Source organism: Hermetia illucens, chromosome 5 (assembly GCF_905115235.1).
Source record: "Hermetia illucens chromosome 5, iHerIll2.2.curated.20191125, whole genome shotgun sequence".
Lineage (NCBI taxonomy): Eukaryota > Metazoa > Arthropoda > Insecta > Diptera > Stratiomyidae > Hermetia > Hermetia illucens.
Genome location: NC_051853.1, coordinates 75,157,629 through 75,180,309, shown reverse-complemented (window position 1 = coordinate 75,180,309; position 22,681 = coordinate 75,157,629). Strand labels below are relative to the sequence as shown.

Sequence of the window (22,681 nt, the reverse complement as noted above, 5' to 3'; positions counted from 1 at the left end):
TCATGGCGCAGCATCATCTAGTAGGACATATCTCATTTACGCTTATAATAAATATTATCCTTGTAGATTTTCTTCCTTCATCATCTTCGTCCATTCTACAATACGGGAGATTCTCTAGGGAACCTGCGTTCCTCTCGTTTTTCCTCATGACTGAAGTTTTGGAACAACATATAAAAGCTGGGGTAATGTCTTCTATAAAATGAACTTTGATCCTATGAAGAGAGATTATGAGCGAGAAGATTTTGATAGATTTCTTCATTCATGTAGTTATCGGCAGTGACTCTTGACCCAAAATAGGGAAGTGATTTAACTTCTTCGTAGTTATATCGCCCAGTTGTGCTTCCAGGTCAATCTCGACGAAAGATGCCTTATGGTACGTTTACTCTTACACATAATATGAATATCATCAAGAAAGGCTAGTAATTGGATGCATTTCATGAAGAAGGTATCTTTCATATTCTTTTGAGTCCCGGATCACTTTTTCAAGTTAAAGAGGATATACGATAGTACACCTCCCTATCATAGTTCTTTGAGGATATTGAATATTGCTGACAGTTATTCGGGTGCTTTGGTCTAGCTTCAGGTGTTACTCACGATCAACCCAGCGAGTCTAATCAATCTGGTTGGTATATTGAATTTTGTTATGCCAAGTAGAGCTTTTTCGCGCTCTACATACATCTTTGTGATCGACGTATGAATGAATGTCTCAAATCTAAAATGTACTGCTGTGAGTGTTGGCCGACTATAAAAGACAATAAACGGCGTCTTGGGGTAATGGAGACGAAGATGTTCCGTTGGACTAGTGGAGTGACACGCTTTGATCACATCTGAAATGAGGATATCCGCGATCGATATGGGGTTGTACCGACCGTGAAAAAAATTCTAGAGAAGCGTCTTCAATGGTATAATCACGTAATTCGCGCTAACGAGAATTCACTTGCCAGCATTGGTCTGAACATCGAAGTCGATGGTAAGCGACACGGCTTCATACGCTGGATGGTGATTTGAAATCCTTGCGATTATATCCAAATAAAATGACGCAGCCAATCACGGCGAGTCAAACCCGCTTGTGAACGTGACAGAGGCTAAAGAAAAAGACAGGAAGAATATCTAATTGCTTTTTGATTTTTCTGACACTTCTTTAATATAGGTCAACGATATGGTAGTAATATATCGTTTTGTGGGGGAACAGAGTGTGGTTCACAAGATTCCAGCTGTCGTTGAATAATAACACAACTTTCTTTCGGTACAAACGACTCAAACTCAAACAACCTGTACGTGATATGTACTGGGCCCGCATCAAAAGTATTTTTTTGTCTCTCTCGGAGGGGCAGTTGTTGTCCAAGTTCAAAAAGGACGTTAAAGATTTGTTGGCTGCGGATGGGTAGGGGTGGCCGATGGACATAAGGTATATTGATAGCTGCGAGTTGGGGTGAGCATGATGCGCTTTTATCTTATTACCATAGAAAAATGCGAGAAAAGCCTCTACAAAAGGAATTCCACTATGTGAATTGTCAGTGGCAACAATTTCGTTACCGTATTTCGCAATAAGAAAGAGTTTGTAGGTGGTTTCGGACATTTCACCATGATTCTCAATTGATGATATTCCACCTCATGTAGATGATCTGGAAAGCTAACAACATGCGAATACTGAGTGCTCCACCAAACATAAGTTAAATTATCCTTGCCACCACCATGCTCAACTAGAGTAAAGCCGGCGAAGAAAACCTCGAAAGCTTTATTGACAGGCTGGTTTCGCTCTTCAGCGATTTCAGGATCTGGGTGAACAGGCAAGGAGCGTACTGCTTCGAAATAAAATCTCAATGAAATTGAAATCCAAAGCGAAGTCCACCAGGGTTGCATTCGATCACCGATACCTTTCGTTTTTATTATCGATGACATTCTTCACGCCGCTTTGTCTTGAATGTTTGGATGAGTTCAATGGACTATTTACTTTTCCCTCAAACACCTCGACTATGTGGATGACATTTCTTTGTTCTCTCATTGAATCGTGGACCCTGGCCAAATGGCTTTGAATTTGGTGAGCGAGCAGAGTCGGAAAGAAGATGAACACTCATAAAGGCAAGGTCATCCATCTCTTGATATTCTTCCTCTCTAGATCGTTGACGTATCAACCACGCGAAGCCCGCCTTCACTCTTTTGTCCAAATTTTGGAAGAATAACTATCTCCGCACCAATGCATATGCAGAATACTGGAGCTACTTTTCAGCACTAAACCCTTGAGCAGAAGAAGCAAACAAGAAGTTGGCTTTTCCCCCGGGACAATATACAACGGCCTTTCAGGCTGAAGTGTATGCAGGTGATTGACGAGCAATAGTAGGACAAGGGCATTGCAATCTGCAGCATTAGCCAAGCTGCTTTGAGGGCGTTGTGCAACCCTTTGATTACTTCACACATCTGTAGCAATCAATAGAACTTTGTATCTGCATTCAATACGGTGGAGCTACGCTGGGTATCCAGTCACAGCGGTATAGAGGAAAATTAAGTCTCGGATACCTTCTTAGGTTCAATTTCACTGATGCCCGGAGCGGAATCCGCAATTGGAGGGCCTGTAACATTGGTTAATGTTGCCCTCCAACATATTTGATGTTACATCATATCTATGAGCAACTGCGACTATCTTATCCAGGGCTATATCACTGCTTTTTACTTGCTTTAAAGATATTAGAACGCAATGACTAGGAGTATGGAAACCAATGGCGAATCAGGTATAACTATAAGCTGTGCGCAATTCAAATGATCAAAACACAAAACAGGAATACCAAAAAGGTATTCGCAGGAAAACCTGAAGGATAGAGACCAGAAGGAAAACTAAGGCAATGCTGGACGGATTCAATAGGCGTTAGATGACCTGATCGAAGGGTGAAGATGAAGGTAGTGCCAGGACCTTAAACGGCATATGCCCCCGAACGACACCGACGACCTTAATATTTGTATCACAAATCCAATCAGTTTTCATTGTGAGGCCTGAATTCATCTATAAATATTGTTTATAAATGTAATTTTATGTGATATGCAAGCTTGCGTTAAAAATCTCGAACTAATAGAAACCTGTTTGCATAACCACTTTGTATCTAATATCGTCCTCAGTTTTTTTATTTTAATTTTTCTGACCTACATTTGGGGAATACAATACATGCTCATACATAGATATTTATGGTAGTATTACATATACATGAATGAAGTCGATTACATTTTGTATATAATAAATCTGTTATTTTTCAAATGGGCGTTGGTACGTAATCTCAGTCAGTTTTAACACGAATAAATAAAAAAAATAAAAAAACATAAATCCCCATCTGCAATAACACAATAAATTCGCGATAAACTCCAATAAACCATGAAAAAAAAATCTGACCCAAACTCACATTTGCAGATTTTAGATATAATGAAAAATGGAAAAAGTAAAATCTTAAAGCGATTCAACAACTTTCGATTTCCTCGTCAAAAGTATAGACGCAATGGTGGATAGGTGTGCATGTTGGTTTATTATAGGTAGTTACATGGGTACGGGTACGCCCAGGTTGTCTGCAGCCTGCTTTATAATTTACTAAGGTAGAGGATGGCGTGAATTCGTAACGATTTTTATTAGCACTGCACCATTAGTGAGTGATTTGAGAGATTCAGTGGTGTAGTAGTAGGATATATGCGAACAGATTTGAGATAAGTGGGTTTACCAGATATGTGAGGCCTTAGGTTTGGTAGGCATCGATATCTTTCACAATAACAGAACATATCAAGGTAACTTCTTGTAAAACATAAAATTCTCAGATACATGTTAGTAGATTGAAATCCATTTAGAGTTTCAGTGACTCATGTTGGAGGAGGAAAGTAGTCAGGTCATGTGAAATATATTTTATGCTAGAACTGTACTTCACTGTTCTAACGTTGTCACTTTGGATATCTTGAAAGAAACTTCTACCAAAACCGAAAGAGTTTAGCCAACCCAATCGAAACACTATTTCAAAAGTATCCCAGTTGTGCATAAATATCGGCGGTTACTTGCTCATACCCCGATCTGAAGCTAAGAAAAACAACATTGGGAGCACACACTATGTCCGTGAAGATACATATGAGACATGGGACACATAGTGTCTCCACAAGACTTACCAAAGTGGTTTTCAAAGAAAAAAATTTAGTTGGATTAAACAAGTCGAGGCCACTGTGTTCAGAGCCACTTTTCTTTTTTATGGTGGAATTTTACTGCAAAAGTTTTTCCTGCACCGAAAAAAAGTAAAAGCTAGGAGCTACCAACCGCGGCTAATTTAAACCTACAATCCGTACAATCTGATTATATTGTTGTCTTGTCTTATGCGGATTGCTGATGAAGTAATTAGAGCAGTAGCAATCATTTAAAGAAGAAATACTGTATATCTAGCAGATGTTATACGTATGCCAGTATACTCGTACAGCATAAATACCTTCTTTTTTTTTTAAGAAATTGTAAAGGATTTGATTGATCATCATTTAATCTTCGTCTCAATAAGAGAGCTGCGTAATTGCATGCGGTTGAAAGATGTCTGGTTTGAGTATGTTTGGAGATAAATCCTTGGGTCTAAGAGAAAGTAGTTTCTGTGGAGCTACGAGTGGGTTGCAGATGTGTTGCATAACACCCGGTATCAGAGCAATGAACTTGTTTGTAGAGTAGGTTATAGTGGAATTTTTGCTGCCTTGTTTGTAGGAGAGTGTGGTAAACCTTGAATGAAGTGTTCATCAAACGGTACAGAGTTGGAAGATAATAGCCCCTTTTGAGCAATATCGACTAATGGCTGAATTCGAATCAATGTGGTAAAAATTCAATAGCATTCATATCTTTTAATTGGTTCAACTTCGAAATGTCCAGAAAAATTTCCACCCAGTGTTTTGTTGTTTTTTACCAATTGCAATTAAAAGGTAATTCTTGTTGTATTTGAAAATAATTTTAGCTCATTAGATGAATTTTGCCTTCTCAACGTTGCAGGCTTCACATAGATTATCTGAAACCGAGATCACTAATTAACAGTGTTATCTATCTAGATGCGAATCAGGTCAATGAAAACCTGTTAAAGTTGGAGTTTTCTGCTGACACTAGATCTGATTTCTTGGAGCGTAGTAATCATATGAGTTTGTTGTTGGTTTTAGGATAAAAAGCGGAATGATCTGGTTTCTTGTATAATGAGGTAACGAGGTAAAAAGTGTTCTATGAAATTTGCTTCCTATGACACCCATGGCGGAGCATCCTTCTATTCGAGCTTTACGCAATAGTGATCTGAGAATTTAAATGCGTTGTTAAGATTGGGTTGCATCTCTCCTCGAGTTTGCTGACGAGAAATTAAATGAAATGAATTCTTTCTTAAATCGGATCGTGGCCAGCGAAGGGAGGATTTAGAAATGACAACGTAGTTATGAATTGTTTCTTTCTTAAACTAGAAAACAGCTTTCATGCGGTATAATAATGCAAGGTCACATGCCTGTCGTTAGTACAGCTGGTTACAATGTTTTGCATGAAGTCACATTTGTCTTCTACACACTATCACTTTTCCGAAATTAAGTGGAATATTGTATCCTATATTTTACGGTCCTACATGGAATAGTTGAATTAATGGCTTCTTGGTCAGTTTTGCGTTGAGGCGAATCACTTCCTCCTCCCAGGCCAGTGCAAACTTAAGCATGTCATGGACCTTCTGCTTTTTATAACATCCTAGTGGCCCTTACTGCCGCTAGGTGTTTTGTAGTGAGTATGTAGCTGGGGCTGTTTAAAATGGAAGGATACATCTATAGTTATTTACATATTGTCAAACTCAAAATGGACAATATGATTCTCAACTTTAATGAAAGCTTAATTTTCTGCTTTGTGAGTTAATTTTTCACAGGAATTTTCTTCGATATTCCCGGAATGTTTTGTAACTACATATTATGTATAACAATAGCGGGTGTAGTATAGAATTTGTGGGATATCCGTCGAGAAAATATGGACTTTGAGTCCATCGGCAAGAAGGATGAACTAGAGTCGCCTTTCCTCCTCCCTCCCAATTTGAGCTTCAAAGTCATCAAATACTAAGACCAACCATTATATGCTTCAACAGTTACCTCATTGTGCACAAAATTCACACAGGCCAATCAGATGATGGTCCGCCTGAAGATTTGCCAGCTTTAGATACCAACATTAACTTCCGTAACTCCCATAATGATGTCAAAATCTGCATGTTTCACACAACGAGCCAGTATTTCCGCGAGCTTAAACACGTTATTAGATTTTCCTTTCGAGGTAGAACCTTTGTCCCCTATATCTTGCCGAAACATTTCAGTAAGGATTTTCCTTTGGAGCCAGGAGCTTTATTCCCTCATATCTTACTGAAAAACGCTAGCAGGTTTTTGCATTTTACTGCGAGCTACTACCTTTTTATAGCAGTCATAACCCATCGCTTACAGAGGCAACCATAGAATGGTGATGAAATGGGTACACGGCTTTTGAATGACCCTATTATAACCCTTTAAAGATGCACCAAAAACTTACTCACTCTCTGACCAGAGTCTTTCGAAGAGTCAGTCTTACTTCGCTGAAGAGCTTGAGGTTGCTTTGGGTTTGGATGGTTTGTTCTTTTCTTTTAGCCTTTTAGAATTGCCTGTTTCCTCAGTTTGATGGCGACCCGGGTGAAGGTTAGACGGTTCACTGTTCTAACAGAAATTAGGTTTTCTGTTAGGAAATGTACATCATCTCAATATTGAGTGGCATTTTGTTATCTAGGCAGTTTTCCTCTGTGAATACCTGATTTAACCACATATTTACAAAAGTTTGCTGAACAACCGCGTTAGCTGGTTCGCTTAAGAGCCTCCCATTTTATGAGGACCGCTGTGGAGGTAAGGTAAACTCTTTCGACCCCCCTAATCTCCTTCCTTGACTTAGCCCGTTCGGTTTCGTAAAAAGTCAGCTGAGAAGGACAGCGGATATATTGCTGAAAGCCAATCATGCCCTCTATGCAAGAAGGCATTAAACTTAATACAACGGTAAGATTCATAGAAATAAATCTCGATCATTGTGAGGTTGGGAAATATCTGTTGATGCAGTTAGTTCACAAGATCGATATAGACGTTGCAGTTATTAATGAGCTCGACAAAATACTGGATAAATGTACCTGAGCCATAAATGAAATCGGCAAGGCTGCTTTTTGGTTATGTGGAAAACACCCTTTCGAGGATTTAGTAGCAGAGTCCAGGAATCGATCACCCATTCTCACTGCTGGTGATTTTAAAGTCCTATAACTAGGCGAGGAGATGTGTTTCTTAACTCCTGGAGCCTGTCTACTATTTAAAAAATTGTATTAGTGAGCTAGGAGCTGAATTCTGGAGAACGAGAACGACCGACCCTCATGAGTTACAGGATGCATATTTTCAGCTGAAGAAAGGGATGAAGAATTATTCTTTATCCTATATCCATTATCGTAATGTTTTCAAAAAAACCAGGTGACATTTTGTGATCAATAAGAGAAGAGTGGTATTGCAATTAATTATTCGACTCGACTTTAGCTTCAAATCATTTGCGCAGCTTTGGGTGCAGTTTAGAAAAGAAGTTTCGTCTGGAGTTCCGCCCGACTAATGAATTTATAGTAGTTTTCTTACAGCATCTTGGTCATTTCTATCCGTGCCCCAGTTCGTTAGTGAGCAACACGGGGGATCTCTCTCCAGATAACATTGTCGGCGAGATGCTGAGGGGAGGTGACAGGTGGAGCCGTATTGCGCATTATGTTCGGGTTTTTCTTTTTCCAATGAAGATATAGCTCGACCGATGGAGGGGCCGGATGGCAGGGAGTTCCTTGAACTAATAGGAACAGGAATTCTCTGATTTAAAGGCCCCACAAGGCGAGAGCGGTCCAGCGCTAGTCCGAAGTTATGTGACAAACGGTTCCAAGCTAGTTCTCTGACGATGGGAAGGTGTTAAGTTGTCAGTTTGACCGTGTACCGCTACGTGAGTCAAATGTAAATGCATTCACCTATCTTGCTACGAAAACGAAAAAAAACTCTACCCCCACCCGCGTATTCGATGAAGGGCTACATAGAATACGCGTCAACATCGCTCCCGACCTTTCCGCCTCGGAGATCGTCATCATAGAGGAACGATGACATAAGTTGATATTATAATAGTAATATATAAAATTGTGGTTGGCATTTATTTCTTCCCCCACAGAATTTCGTATTCCAAACCGTTGGTGAAGAATCCTAAGCTCGGTATGAATTTGTTGTTTGCATCCAGAAATTAATGTTGAGATCTATATAATGTATTCGTATTCATTTCAACAATGGTAATGCATAGTTCATGTATACGATTTACAGCATTATTCTATTCTAAAAGCTGTGAACTGCGCTATGAAGTAGCTACACTCTTCATTGTATTGATCGAAGATCATGATCCATTAAAACCAATGATAATAAAAAATTGATGAGTGGCTCAGAATTTTTTGAAAGAATCTCAGCTACACCCTTATCCAGTGGTAAAAAGTTGGTATAAAACTTAATAGTAAACTATTGAAACAATCTGAATTTGAAATGGAAAATTCTGAATTTGGAATGGAAAAGTCTGGATTTGAAATAGAAAATTTCGAAATTGATTTGGAAAAGTCTGCAGTTAATTGGAAAAGGTATAAAATTAATTTGGAAGATTGTGAATTTGAGTTGGAAAATTCTGAATCAGACTTGCAAAACCTATACAACCTGATGTGAAGTGAAATTTGAAAAATCAAGAAGGTTAGGGGCAGTGGAAAAATTGTTTGACTAAGCTATATTGCTCTTTTATTGTGAGCTGATCGAAGCACGCGGTCAGCCAGTCATTGGTGTACCTTTTGGAAATTTGGAAACAAGAGGATAGGGGTAAGGTAGGGTGGGATTTCACGGCAAAAGAAGGGTTACCAGCTGTGTGAATAGGAATATCTAGGTCCACATATAGAAGTTGTGAGAAGAACTAATCTTCGAGAATTTTGCGGATAGTATATGAAAGGTGGATATGCATGGAGGGAGCGAGATGCGCTGTTTATAGTTAATTATGCAAGAGTTAGGGGCTGCACCAAATTTACTGTGTGGAACTCCATCAAGGAAGGAGGACTCAACATAGTGTGTACCCAGAAGAGGCTAATAAGATAATAGGATATTAGCTTGGTTCTGAAACCAGAATAATCGAATAGCGACACCGCCAATTCGTGCATTTGTCCGGCCTGCTGATTACATCTTACCACCTGAGAGAAGAATTGGCGGTTAAACCTTATTGAGGCTTAAGCAATTTTAAATGAAGTTATCGCATGATGGTCCTTTATAAGCTTGACTCGCGAATTTAAGAAGGTGAATTATCTTTATTATTGACATACTTTGACACCTTATTCGAGGAAGTACCGTTTTTTAACCTGGAGACTTATTTTGGTGGGGAGGGTGTAATACCTGGATTGGTGGCTGTATCGGTGCCAGAAGGTTGGGCTTCTGTGAATTGTTGCGTAGGCTGAGAGTTTTGTCCTCTGAAAGGGATACGCGAGCTAGACGTAGTGGAATGTCTGACAATCCAAATGGTGTGCGGCATAATGGGAGTTCAGAAAAACATCAGAAATTTTTGGTTTGATTGAAATAGAGCAAATTAATACTCAAAAATGATAAAGCTAGATAGAATGCACACAATGACAAATACAACGAAGGGGAAAACAGAAACAGCGTCCGAAGACAGGTTAAAGTATGGTCTATTCTTTGTTCAAACAGCCACAGGTAGGACAAGCGGAGGAAGCGTGAAGAAGAAGCAACAATGGGTCGATACCAGATCTTGTAATCGAGATGGTTGAAGGAAGACTATATAAGTATACTATAGGCCTATGTTTGATATGGGATGGGTTGAAGATGATCAAAGAAAATTTTCAGATGTCTTCAGCCTGGTCCTCTGAAGTTTGTTCAGATATCAAAGATGCCAGTAGGAGGCAATGGTAGCTGTTAAGAAGAATAGCAGAAGGGTAAGTTTTCATTTTTTCATATGTGCTTGCAAAATCGGCAATTTCTTTTAGTTAGTAGGGCAAGATAGTCTAGGCTATGGATTATCCAATACCAAACTACTTCCTTTAAACACTGCAATATGCTGGGAACGACTTAACTTTATAGAAGCCGGGTTATGCAAGAAAAGACGGTTGATTGAAATGTCCAGTATCATATTAATCCACATTAGACCACATTCTCATTTCTAGCACACGCTAGAGCAAAAGATAGATCATAAATAATTTCATTTAACGAGATAAATTGGTTTCTTGCAATTTATTCATTATTCACCAAACATAATTAAGCGCCACATTTGCTTGTACATTTCGAAGCAATGTCAGATATTTCCTCGTTTGAAGATGACTGCATAAAGTGGACCTTATAACAACTCACTTGCACCTCATACCCAAGACGTAAATGAAAGGAGACCACAAAAGTTGTTATGTCATCCCGTACTCCTGGGTAATAACATTCTCTCAATTATCATAATAAATTCATTCAAGAAATTAAATTATTTCGAGGTTCATCTATCTGTTAATTTTGCGCCGCTAGTTATCCTTGAGGAGTCGAATATGAATAACTATCCGACAGTAGAAATAGTCGTATCTTTTCAAAACCAATTTAGGCCGCTGTGAATCGACTTCATGTTCCATTCCATTATAAACACATGATAATTACGTTAATTACTACATTATCGGTTGTGTTAGCATTCTTGCAATTTGAATCTCGTAACACTCCATGAAGTTATATTGTGTTCAAGAATTTATGAAATTCAAGTGAATTTGAAACTCAAACTTGTATAACCATCAAAGCATTTGACTGGAGGCAAGCTCATCGATTGAATAATGGTTTTTGAAAGTTGTTTGGCGATCCATCGGCAGTGGCTATCTTCACTCCCCAAGCAATAATAATCACAGATAATTTATATTGCAAAGTTACTATCAAAGTATCTATAAATGTATATAGGAGTACTTTATGGATTTAGGTAAAATAAAGCGCGCGTATCTGAATTTTTCATATTTTATGTACATTTTCTGCCTTCGGGTAAGACCATCCTGACGTAAATTACATTGTTTTAATCGAAAAATGGTGGAATTTATATTCTGCTCGCATCTTGTCGCATTTGAGTATTTATGTGGAATTTGTGAATGTGTGTCATTTTCTGATAGATTGTAAAGGTGGAAGGTAATGTTCCTTTTCGAAAAAACCGAATTTAGTAACTGCATGGTTTGTATAAATGGTGCTAATAGTGTGAATAAATATAATCCTAACATCCAAATTGTTGTTCTCTTTGCTGAATAGAGACTTCCAATGTCGTCAAGTAATGATGATATAAAGTTTAACTACTTGGTGGTATGAAGTTTATCGCTATGTAATATTACGTGATAAGTACCTTTGAAAGCTCTGGGAATAGCTGCCGAAGTATTCCTATCGTACGTTTATTCCGTTCAGTTAATTGGCCAGATTCACCTAATGTTAAAATATCTAATTCCTGAAATAAAGAAAAAATCATTGAATTAACTTTTTTATCTGTTATTGCTTAGATGAAGTTATGTGAAAACAGCTTGGATATTGCAAAATTAATTAACTTTCTGATAGTCTGTTATGTTTTTTGAATTAGACGCGATTATGATAGCGTGAAGAATGCGAAACGTTTACATTGTTAGTATTCACTTTGTAATATTCGCCATAAGCTTGCGTTGAAGGTGGTCTGCATGCTTGATGCACGACTGATTTCGTTTATAAACAAAAAAGAGGAAACTGCTGGATTGGCAAATATGTATTGATGTTATGATTCTGTAATAACTTCCTTAGTTTTTGAGTTCTTATATGTTGTTCTTATTTACAATCATAAAGTTTTTAAATTGCAATAAATCAAAAGTCAATTTGGAAATACCTAGATATTTTAAGGGATAACTGCAATGAGCATAGGCGCTGGGAATGGACCACATTATCATCCAGATTTAATAGTGTGCGAGAGCTATCCCAAAAGTCAGGGAAATTGCAAAAGTTTACCGTACACGTCCCCTAGCAAGGGCCCGAAATGTGTGAGGGTCTTTGTGGACACTTCAGTCCTCTCCACCTTATGTACGTTCACATGTGTTGTTGGAATAGCCCCAGAATCCGAAATTTTTTATGAGAGGAATCGAAAACAGTTTTAAAACCGGAGGTGGTTTGTCTATTTGGTCCTCAGTTGTTCACCCCTATTCTACTTCCTGATTCCAGGCAGGCTGGGTTTTTGGCGAATTGCTGGATTAAGTTGACAGACACTTTACGGCGAGGAGCATGCAAAATGAACCGGCGACTGAAACCATCATGATAGCATGACCGCTTAATTTCATGTCATTGGATCCAGTCTACACTATAGCTTCTTGAGATCTGGTTTTTGATGGCACAAAAAAATCTTCGTCATCAACTAATTCTCCTTTGGCATGAAAGGATCTGAAACGAATTTCCAGAGGAGTAGAGGTCTTGACACATAAGCCTAAGCGGTTGGCATTTCATCTGCGGCAACGAAACATTGCCGGGCAGACGAGTTTAGAGATTAACTGTTCCCGGAGTCACTGCAAGTTATCTAGCGCGAGGTTCGCGTGGAAAATAATAAGCGATATGTGTACAAACAGGAGAGATGACATTGATTTCAGGACAGTCACTCGACCGTAGCCACCATGAAGATTAGCATCTCGCTTCGCAATCGGCAGAATCAGTGTCCTTTCTCTTTATTTAGTTGTTACCCGGAATCTGTATATAAGTGGTAATTTTTTGTGGAAGTTTAAACTGGCATAAGATTTATTTGTGCCTTCTACATATTCAATATGGAATGCCGAAACGTCAACCAACGTCAGATGATGAAGGCCATTCGAGGCATGAGGCCTAAGACATACACACACTTCATTGATATCTGTGGTAATAAATCAATTTAGCAGAGGCAATTTTGGCTTTTTTTGCAATCGAAAAGCTCCTGTACGCCGAGATAGATCAGATGCTAATATTAGGAAGTATTGAGGAGATGGAGAGCATCTCATGTTTGCTTGGTAAAGGGCACCTTTGTCGCGTATGGTTGTAAGTGTTGCTGGGAAGGACGATAATTTTTTATCTTTGAGCGAGGGGATTTCCGGAAGGATTAAGTTTAAATCCGATGGATAAATTTTATCAAATCGCGTTAGATGGGATGTTAAAAGCTAAGATTACCTTAATTATACCAAGCCAATTGCTGTATCAGTCACAACTATGTTGTTTGAGTTCTATGATTCATTTCAAACCGTGCAGCGACTGCTAGACGAAGCCATCCACGTTTGCTATCAAGTACTTTTGTAACTTTATGACTACCTTGACGATCTACAAACGAGATTTGTAGCGAATTGGAATGCTATAATGATCGAAGTAATCAACCCAGTTAACTAGAGTCCGTCGTGAGGGCAGAGCTGTGCCGAAATCAATGTTCATTAGAAATGGCTCAGCGGGCTTTATCATTATCCTTTCAGAATTTATAAAGTGGAATGACTTTGACAACAGCTAGAAAATGAGCGTATTTTAGGCAGGCCAAAAGCTCTGGGAGGAACATTTGAGACAAACATTATCAAAAGGTGACACTCAATAAGACATACGCTTGCAGATTCGGAAAAGTTTGCACGCTTCGCAGGCACGAAGCAGGATGAATATATTTATAAAAGATGGTAGGTTGAATTTGCGGGTTTCCTCACTTCCCCAATTTACCAACCTATCTAACCGATTTTACCGATTGTTTCATTTAGTATAAAAATTTAAAAGAGTCTAATTATCCGAGATAAATTTAAATTGAATTTCCTTTGGTGTGCAATGCGGTGAACAACTGAAACTGAACAAACGGACCATTACCAAAAAGTTTTATTTCTTGGGATACCATTCCAAAAACAAATATTCAAGGGCCAATTTTCAGAAACTATCTTACCCAGAAAGTATATCTAGTAGTATAAAAGTATATCCGATTATACCTGTATAAGATATCCAGCCTTTAAAATACTCGCCTCCAAATATCTGCTCAAATGAAGCTAATAAAAACATATAACGATATTTGGTAAATTTGATGGATTAAGGACCAGATTAAGTTTACTCTCTTTATAGAGCACGAAACTTGAAAGTTTGGTAGAAGTCCTATTGCTATTAATGTTAGAGTAGATTGATTTGAGCCAAACCTCTTGCTTGTGAAAATGACGAATTCGGTTTAAAAAAATGCGAATTTGGCCCTTACCATGGTTCATGGTATGCCATCAGATGGTACTCCTCTTTCCAGTTGTTTGTGTACAACATTCGCAGGGAAGCCCATGCTTGCCTATGGACTACATGGTGACCAAAGACGGAGCAAAAACATGCTCTCAGGAAACTGCAATTGCTCCAAAACGTCACCTGTTGCTACATTACTGTATGTAGAACACAGCTACCCTTGCCTAAAAGACGCTGTTGCAATTTCCATCTTTAGACCTATGAGTGGAAAGGCGTTAAGCTGAATGGCTTGTGGGCGCCTTTATGATGTGGGAATAGTAGCATCATTAAGGTAATCCCAAACGGGGAGTGATTTTACGTCACTGGAATATTGCCTCGATTCCAAAGTCAAAACTAGGGTCATCAGGGAGGATGGCAAGGATTGGAGTGATAACCACCTGGGCTCCACATATTGCGATATACAGCTGGATCTAAGTTAAAAAGAGGAGGAACATAGCATGAGAAACATAGGATGAAACTAAGGCATGACATATCGCAACTACTAGGTCAAAGAGCCATTGTTTTCTATCCGGAATTGCATGTGATAAACCTGTCTGTCAGAGAAAATTTACGGAATAAGTACAAATGTCCTAAAATCTATATTCTCTCTAGGCAGCATTGAAAGATATCGCATCACCCTAACTAGATATAAATTGGTAATGTGGGTTCCATCAAAATAGTAAAATCTGGGCCATCAAGAAACGAATATTGATGTAATGAGAGGGCGGATAAACTAGCAAGAAAAGCGATCAAAACACCATTTGTGAGACACACTTGAATCAGTAATGCCGCAGCTGTGAAAATCTTCTTAAGTAATTAGTCCATGGATGGGAGACGCCGATGAGCTATAAGCATAGCAATTAATGCAACGAGAATTTTGTAAAATTAGGAAGAGAACATTGCCAGACCTAACAACCGGCTATTAACTTCCATAGTAACATTTACAGAGAAATAATAATGAAGACCTAATTTGCAAACGGAAGAGCCATCCAAATTTTATTGGACTGCCTAAAGGAGGACTCCTTTTCACTTTAAATGAAAATCCATTATATAAATTATGTTCTTTTTACTTTTCTTGACGGCATAACTAAATCCCGTTCTAAGTAAGTCTCTCGAAATGGGATTACGCTTTTAGTTCGCATTTCTACCAAGGATGTTATTAACGCTTATGCTGGGTTTAATGCTTTTTGGGAAAATTTTATTATTTTTTCATTGGACAAAAGCTATCCCTTAATTTGTTAATACGACAATCAATAGAAAATTTGATAAAACCATCCTGAACGTGAATTAAGTCTTTAAATATATACATATACAGGAGTCACGACGAATTCATTTGTTTTCAGCGGATATCTATATCAAGGCAATAAGTGTCATTTTTACTCGTTGTCAAAAATAAAAGAAATAGACAGAGCGATAATTGCGTTTGTTAACGATAAGCTTCTCGATCTCATTCCTCCTCCTCTTGTTCCTTATTTCAGTTCGTTTCTGTATCCCAGCCCGGTTCTATTTTGATAAAAATCAAATCAATCTCAATTTCAAATGATCAAATTAATTGAACTTTAAATGTTTTTATTAAAATTCCGCAATCCTAACATCCTGGTATATCTAAAAAACCTATTTAGTAATTACCCCATTACATAAATTGCGAATCAAAATGAACATTGATTTCGCATTTTCTCTTCCCTTTCACTAATTGCATGTCATCGAATGTATTTTGCTTAACGGTTCAATATAGGCAATAGAAAAATTTTCACAGATGCCGCGGCACTTGTTTAATACGTAAGGGCAGTGGAATAACGATTGAGGTGCACAGCGACTGGAGCGGATTGTTTTCGTCGTCAGGCGTATACAATTATTGAGGCAACACCATGGGAAGTAAGCAAAATATATTAAAGAACGTATTTTCTGAGAAGGGAGAATAAGCAAAGGCTATCCAGTGTGAAATAAAAGCAAAATAGAAAAATATAGTAACAGTTTTAAAAGGACCCATCAAATTTCCTTGTTTGACGGGACACTTCAGTAGATCTGCACTCAGGTGCAGGCGGATCTTCACTGTCAATAAGAATGAATTGTTCCCAGGTGCCCTTTTATTAAGTGCAATCCGCATGTTGTTGGAACATTTTATATCAATCCTTTTCAATGTACCCTCATATCGAACCTTATTTTTAATTTTCGTAACTTTATGTACAAAAAGTAAGTAGTATCGCCTTTTTGTTAATGATAATATACTAGACTATCCACAGAAAGAGCGCTCATTTTCTTACGGATTAAACTTAAACTTCTCAAGCTAATCCTTCTTGCGAATAGGACAAAGGATAAAGAAATTAATGTTAACGATAGCCCACTTTAGATTATGCGCCAAATTATTCTACACATATATTTTGAGGACTATTTGACTATTTTTCATTCAGATCAGACGACCAAAAGGCCTCTATGATAGGTAGAAAAAAATAAACCTGATAATTCATCATAGACCCTCCACCATGACGGGGCGCTAGTACTGCAGGAAGGCAGTTGGCGTCCCAGATTGAATCCAGGTTGTTCTGTGAGCTAGTTTTTGTTCACTGGGCTGTGATTCCCACCTTGAAAGCATTGAAACGAACGCATAGTCCCTTTAAATATGAAATAAAATAGGAACCCTCAGCGCTAATATCCTTGACAAGCGGAGTTCTCCTCAAATTTAAAAAGTAATTATAATTTCCAACGCCGAGGAAAATGTCCATTTTAAATGTACCTGATGAGATTTTCGAACTTATCTTCAGAATTCTTGCTAAATTTCTTGGCATGGATTATAATCTGTTAGGAGGAGGTGTTGAACATCGAGGAATCATATTGCTTTAGCCCTGCATCTCTACGCATATTTGCATTTCCTAAATTCTATATATTACATGCGTTGGTGCACTTTAAATAAATTATAAAAATTACAAATATTTTCTAAGGAAATTTGACACAAGTAATACCTTTTCATAAGGTCATAATGTCTCCTACAAGAAAATATATGTATATTACCAAAGGAATGCTGTTAAATGCTTTGAAATAACTTCTAGACCATTCTTGAAAAATAAGTTGGATGACTTTTAAAACTGCTAAGTTTTCATATCTACATATAATACTATTCAACCATTGCTTGGATATTCTATAAAATCAATGACATTATCAACCGCTACTCCAAATAGTGGTTATAAAACTAGTTGATGGGCACCAAAATCATAAAACAAATTTTCCCACCCATGGCTATTGTTGAAATTTGGCATTCCTCAAAAATAAACATATATACATGTATACTACGCATGTACGTATTTTATTGGCAAAGAAAAAATGACACCAATGATGGTGAGGTAACTTTATCTATTAGGAATACGTGATAGTAAGGTCCACTTCTGCGCCATCACAATGCATGTGGGGACATACATATTTTCAGATATAATTGCTAATACCATCAAAATACGTGACCGAATACCCGAATACGCTTATATGCTCGAATATATATGCAGTAGGAATGTATGTTCATAATGTATGATCTTTATGTACATATTGAATGCCAAATATTTTAGCATGACATAGCCGGTAGCTGTTAAATAAAATGCAAAATATATAAGCGTAGATATCTATGCACTTGTAGCATGTATGCGTGGATTGTACTTTCACTGATCACTGTTACTTTCGTTGCAAAAGATAAACATGAAGAGAGCAGTAGAAGAGTAACCTTAAGAGAGTTAGTTATAATATTTTATCTATTGTTGTTATGTAAGTTGTTTCCTTGGAAATATCGAAATAACATAATGTTTCAGTGCATCCTTTGTACTGGATGCGTTGTGGTTTTGTTCTCATTTATGGCCTGGCTTATTTTCTTTATTCGGAACGCGGTCATGGACGATGTTGGAGCGATCAATTCATTTTCGATGGTAATTAATTTTTTTTGAATAGAGCACAATCATCAGCGGGTTTATTCACGATACTGGTAGCTTTTTAGTTGCTTTTATTTGCCTACTATTAACAAGTTAATGCTATTGATTTAAAGTGACAAAATATAAAAGTAAACTGAATATGAATTTAGTTTCAATTGTATTGTGGGTGCTTTAATTATGATTCCCAGATGTAGATACTTGGAATCGAATCTGTCTTTTTAGTCGATTTGATTGATTTGTATATTGGCAGTTAATTGTTTGTTGTTGATACTATTGTTATTGACTAACATACCGCTTGGATAGTTACGCCTGGCTAGGAGATGTTCTTACATTCACAGGAAACTGGGTCTGAATAAATGATCCGAGGAGAGTACAGTGGGCTTAGTAGGTAGGCTTGAGTGATTGGAATTATCTACTCAATTTAACTACCTAGAACGAATCTATGGTATTTAATTAATAAATAAAATAGCAATTCAACTACTAATCGCATGTAATATATGGTCGAGGATATTGGTATTATCACAGAAAGTCAGGCGTCGTTTAAATTATCATACATGTACTTTTCTAAGACTTCAAATTACTGAATTATCTAGGTAAACTGGGACCTTCACACACAAGATTCAATTTAATAAAACCCAAAAGCCACAAGATGATGTAGTGCACAAGACGTGCAGCGGATTCAAGAGTACTTAAGACCGTCTTATGAAATAAGCAACACTGATGTGATGAGACGATATCAATCCCAACGGCTCCGCATTTTTTTCTAATTTCAGACTTATTGAATGTAACATATAGGTAAGACCTCATTAGTATAAAAGGATCTATAAAAAAGTTAGCGTTGTCGAATGGAGATTGATACAATAATTTAGACTATGAGTTTCTACTTTACTCGTACTATGGATAGTCCTCTAGGTGAAGAGTTTCCTTGGCTGCAAAAATTCCACTTATTGTTTCAAACTATGAGTGATTTATGAAAAATATTCGATATTTATGAAATATTCGAGTGCGAGGCCACTTCTTTTAGCCTTTTTCTGTATAGGTAGGCTTAGCTTAGAAAAGTTATTAGCTGGTTTTCCATGTTTCCAACAATGGTATATTTACCGTTAACTGTCATCCACAGAGGGGGAATACACCTTGGGTATTTCTCTAAGTTGCTCTGGATTTTACTGAAAATAATGACACCAGCATCCAAGAGATGGCTAGATCATACCGTCGGCTCGGAAGTTGAAGAATGGTGAAACATTTTACCTCTTTCATTGAAATCAACCAAAACAGAAATGATATTGTTCCCAAACCGAAGGGATGCGCGATATACGTCACGAGGATTGTGCCTGCACTTTGTGCCGCAGAGCATATTCACAGCCTGTGCGCGACTATTGCGGCGGATAAAACCAATTAATTTACATGTGCCTGAATTGTCGGGCCTTATTTGACCGGAAGTCATGATAATACTGATCCGGTTTCATTCTATAGAAGAGTTGATAGTAGAAATCCACATACATCACTAGCATAGCTTGGCGATCATCAGGACTTTTAAATTTAATTTCCTTACGATACGTTATTTCAGACATCCTGGCCAAGGATCATTGGCTAACAGTATCTTGGATAACTCGTCAGAGACCAAGTGGCTGAAAGAGTATCTATTTGCAGGTGGTGTCAGGTTCACGGTTTGATCGATTTGTAACAATCGGGGTGTTGTTCATTCGTTTCTGAATTAGTGAGTTAAAGGGTTGTGTGGAAATAAGCTTTTCTCTAGCGGAGAACTATGAAGGAGTTAATCGTAGATTTAATGTCCTGCAAGGTAGTCCAATATGTTCTGTATGGGGTTGTTGCGGTTTGCAACAAGATGGATAGGTTACAGCAATACTGTTTGAAGTTTAGGTATATTCGATATTTTCGGTTTTTTTCTGTACTCCATAGATTACGATTTCAGCAGACTCTTGTTGGTAGCATTCATAATCGTTGTTGACTCTTTGCTCAATCGTAGTTGAAAGATGCTAAATTAACATTGGAATTGTATAAATTGAATCTTTGTTCATGAGAGGAACAACTTGGTGGGTTTCTGACCTTCAAACTTAATATATTAAGCAATTGGAGTTAAGGTCATAGGCTACCATTACAATTACCAATAAGGCCTACACAGTCTCAGACAATTCCAATGGTTTTTATTAATATTTTCTGTCGTCTTTAACCTCTCTCTTGTTTGCTCTTTTAGATGGAATCCGTCACTTTTCGCGATTATAGGCTTCATCCGGGTAATCAAGAGGCGTTCAAATCACCACCAAGCGAATCAAGCGAATTGCCTAAAAGTTTGGGCCTAATCCCATTCAAATGTTCAGTTTATGCTAGAAGATGGCAATAGTGGTGGTATAGTAGGCTTCAGTTGAAAAGAGATCCTGAAAGGATAAAAACCAAACGTTCAGCTGGCAAAAGGCTATTGTTAGATAGTAGTTTGGTTGAAGAATAAGACGGGGCTTTTTAGATCCTTATCTCCTACTCCTTATATCAGGTTTGTAAGGTAATTTTCCAGTATTTGAATTCATTTTTCAATGAAAAAGAACAATGGAAATAAGTTACTTTTGAATCCTTTAACAACTCTACTGATGCAATGGATGAGGGGCGCTACACTCCATTTGCGGGTAAACGGCAATCATATACATATATCAAAATACTCAAGGAGAATTTAATGTGGGAAGTGGACGGTTGTACGGATATGGTAGGTTTTTCAGTTAAAACAATTACAAAAGCAGAAACCAGCGGAGAACCAAAGGAGACAACTCCACAGAAAATTCTTTTAAGTGAAGTTCACTACTGCTTGGGATGCCTTTGGGTCGTTTTTAATCGATTTTGATGTTCAGGCCAAATTTAATAAAATAAAATTGAAATTCTTGAAATCAAAAGAAGAAACAAAAATTCTAGTTGAGGTTACTCCACTGGAATCTCGACAGCAAACAGTTTAAGATGTACCATTGTAGACGTCTAAAGTTGCCAACTTATAGGAAAAAATTTGATCAATGGAGTCTCATTTCATAACACGCTAACGTTTCATAATTGCCATCTTCGTCAAGGCTGAAAAAAAATAAAATCATCACTATCAGTTCGAATTTACCAGCAGACGTTAAGTAGGAAAAGGTGGAATCCTTAGAGGTAGTTGAACAGGAATAAGATGACGCCGATTATAACTAGATTTGAGGCACTATCAAGTAAGACACTTGCCGCCCATGAAGCCGGCTTTGGATGGGTAGTAGTCAGTAAAGACGATATGGGACTGTGCTTACACTCACGGCCGGTGGAAACCATTTCGAATACATACTGAAACAAATCGTGTGATAAAGGACTGCAAAACGAACCCTCCCTGCTTCGTCAGTCAAAGATTGCAATTTTGATCATAGAATGATAGCACAATGGGCTACCTAAAGACCTGAGTGTAAGAAGTGTGGTTCTCCCCTTTAACATACAAGAAAAAAATAACAGAATCGGTGGTACTAGGCTGCAAATAATTGCACAAATGAGGATCCTTTAATTGAATTTAATCCCCCGACAATTATGCTAAGGCGACAGACAACAACTCTACTTGTTGCGCCAAATTGTTGGATGTCCAATTTATGACCGAACATTGGAATGTTGGAGGAATTATGTAGTCTCACATATTAATCAAATCCCGAAAAAGGTATAAAATGAGAAGCAGTTGGGGTTAAGTCTATCTAAAAGGACGGGCACTCCTCACAGCATAGAACTGGTTGATGCCTATTCTGACAACCACCGTAAGCTTTAAGGTAAACTATCATCCTACGGATTTATGATGATGTCATATGTTCCTATAGTACATCTTGTTGAAGTACTTTGGTAACTTTGGAAAGCAGATACTTTAATCGGACTTTAGAAGTGTATGGCTAAACTCCATTACCATTAACCTAGCGCGAAAGGGAGGATGGTCGCGCGTGAGAATCTACCAAAAGGGTTTCAAATTAATTTTCATATTCCCTTCCCCCTTCCCTTCCTATGCACACGGGTCTGGGAGCAAACATAGGTTTCTGAAGTAGAGCCATGTTAGTTTTTCTACACGTGGGACCAGTTTGGGCCCCGATACTCGAAATAATTTCAAGCTGCATTCCGACGTAGCACACTTCGAACATGTAGCACCTATTGATCAATATCGCTTGAGGTACCTCGCGCTATTATGAAAATACTCCAGATAGATATTCTGTCTAATGAAGTGCCTCAATCTGTTTGGAGTGTAGTAGGGAAGCGCAAATTAACACAAATTGAGATTTGGCGGAATTTCTTAGTAGACATCGTATGAATAAGAAACATTTTTGCCGGTATTGGTTTGGATGAGTCGTTTGATTATTTTGTTAAAACTCAGCTAAAGATGCGGAAAACCTTACCAAAGTTTGCAATCATAATGGGGAGCCTTTAAATGGAAATTGGACCCTATTTTACGGTTGGGTATAAAGCAAATTATTTAATTAAGAATGGATCTCAGTCGTGGTAGAGGTGAAATAACTATACCAATTCTTGTAACCGAACGG

At 37.8% G+C, this 22,681-nt stretch overlaps 1 protein-coding gene across 4 annotated transcripts in view; it reads right to left on the bottom strand.

Annotated features, from left to right (window-relative positions):
* The window catches only part of LOC119656655 (dentin sialophosphoprotein), a 57,016-nt gene that overhangs the window by 13,949 nt on the left and 20,386 nt on the right, over window positions 1-22,681 (bottom strand). For all 4 annotated transcript variants that reach the window (XM_038063124.1, XM_038063125.1, XM_038063122.1 and 1 more), the window contains exon 3: window positions 11,393-11,491. In XM_038063124.1, coding sequence (XP_037919052.1) covers window positions 11,393-11,491 — 99 coding nt within the window. The remainder of the gene's footprint in view (window positions 1-11,392; window positions 11,492-22,681) is intronic.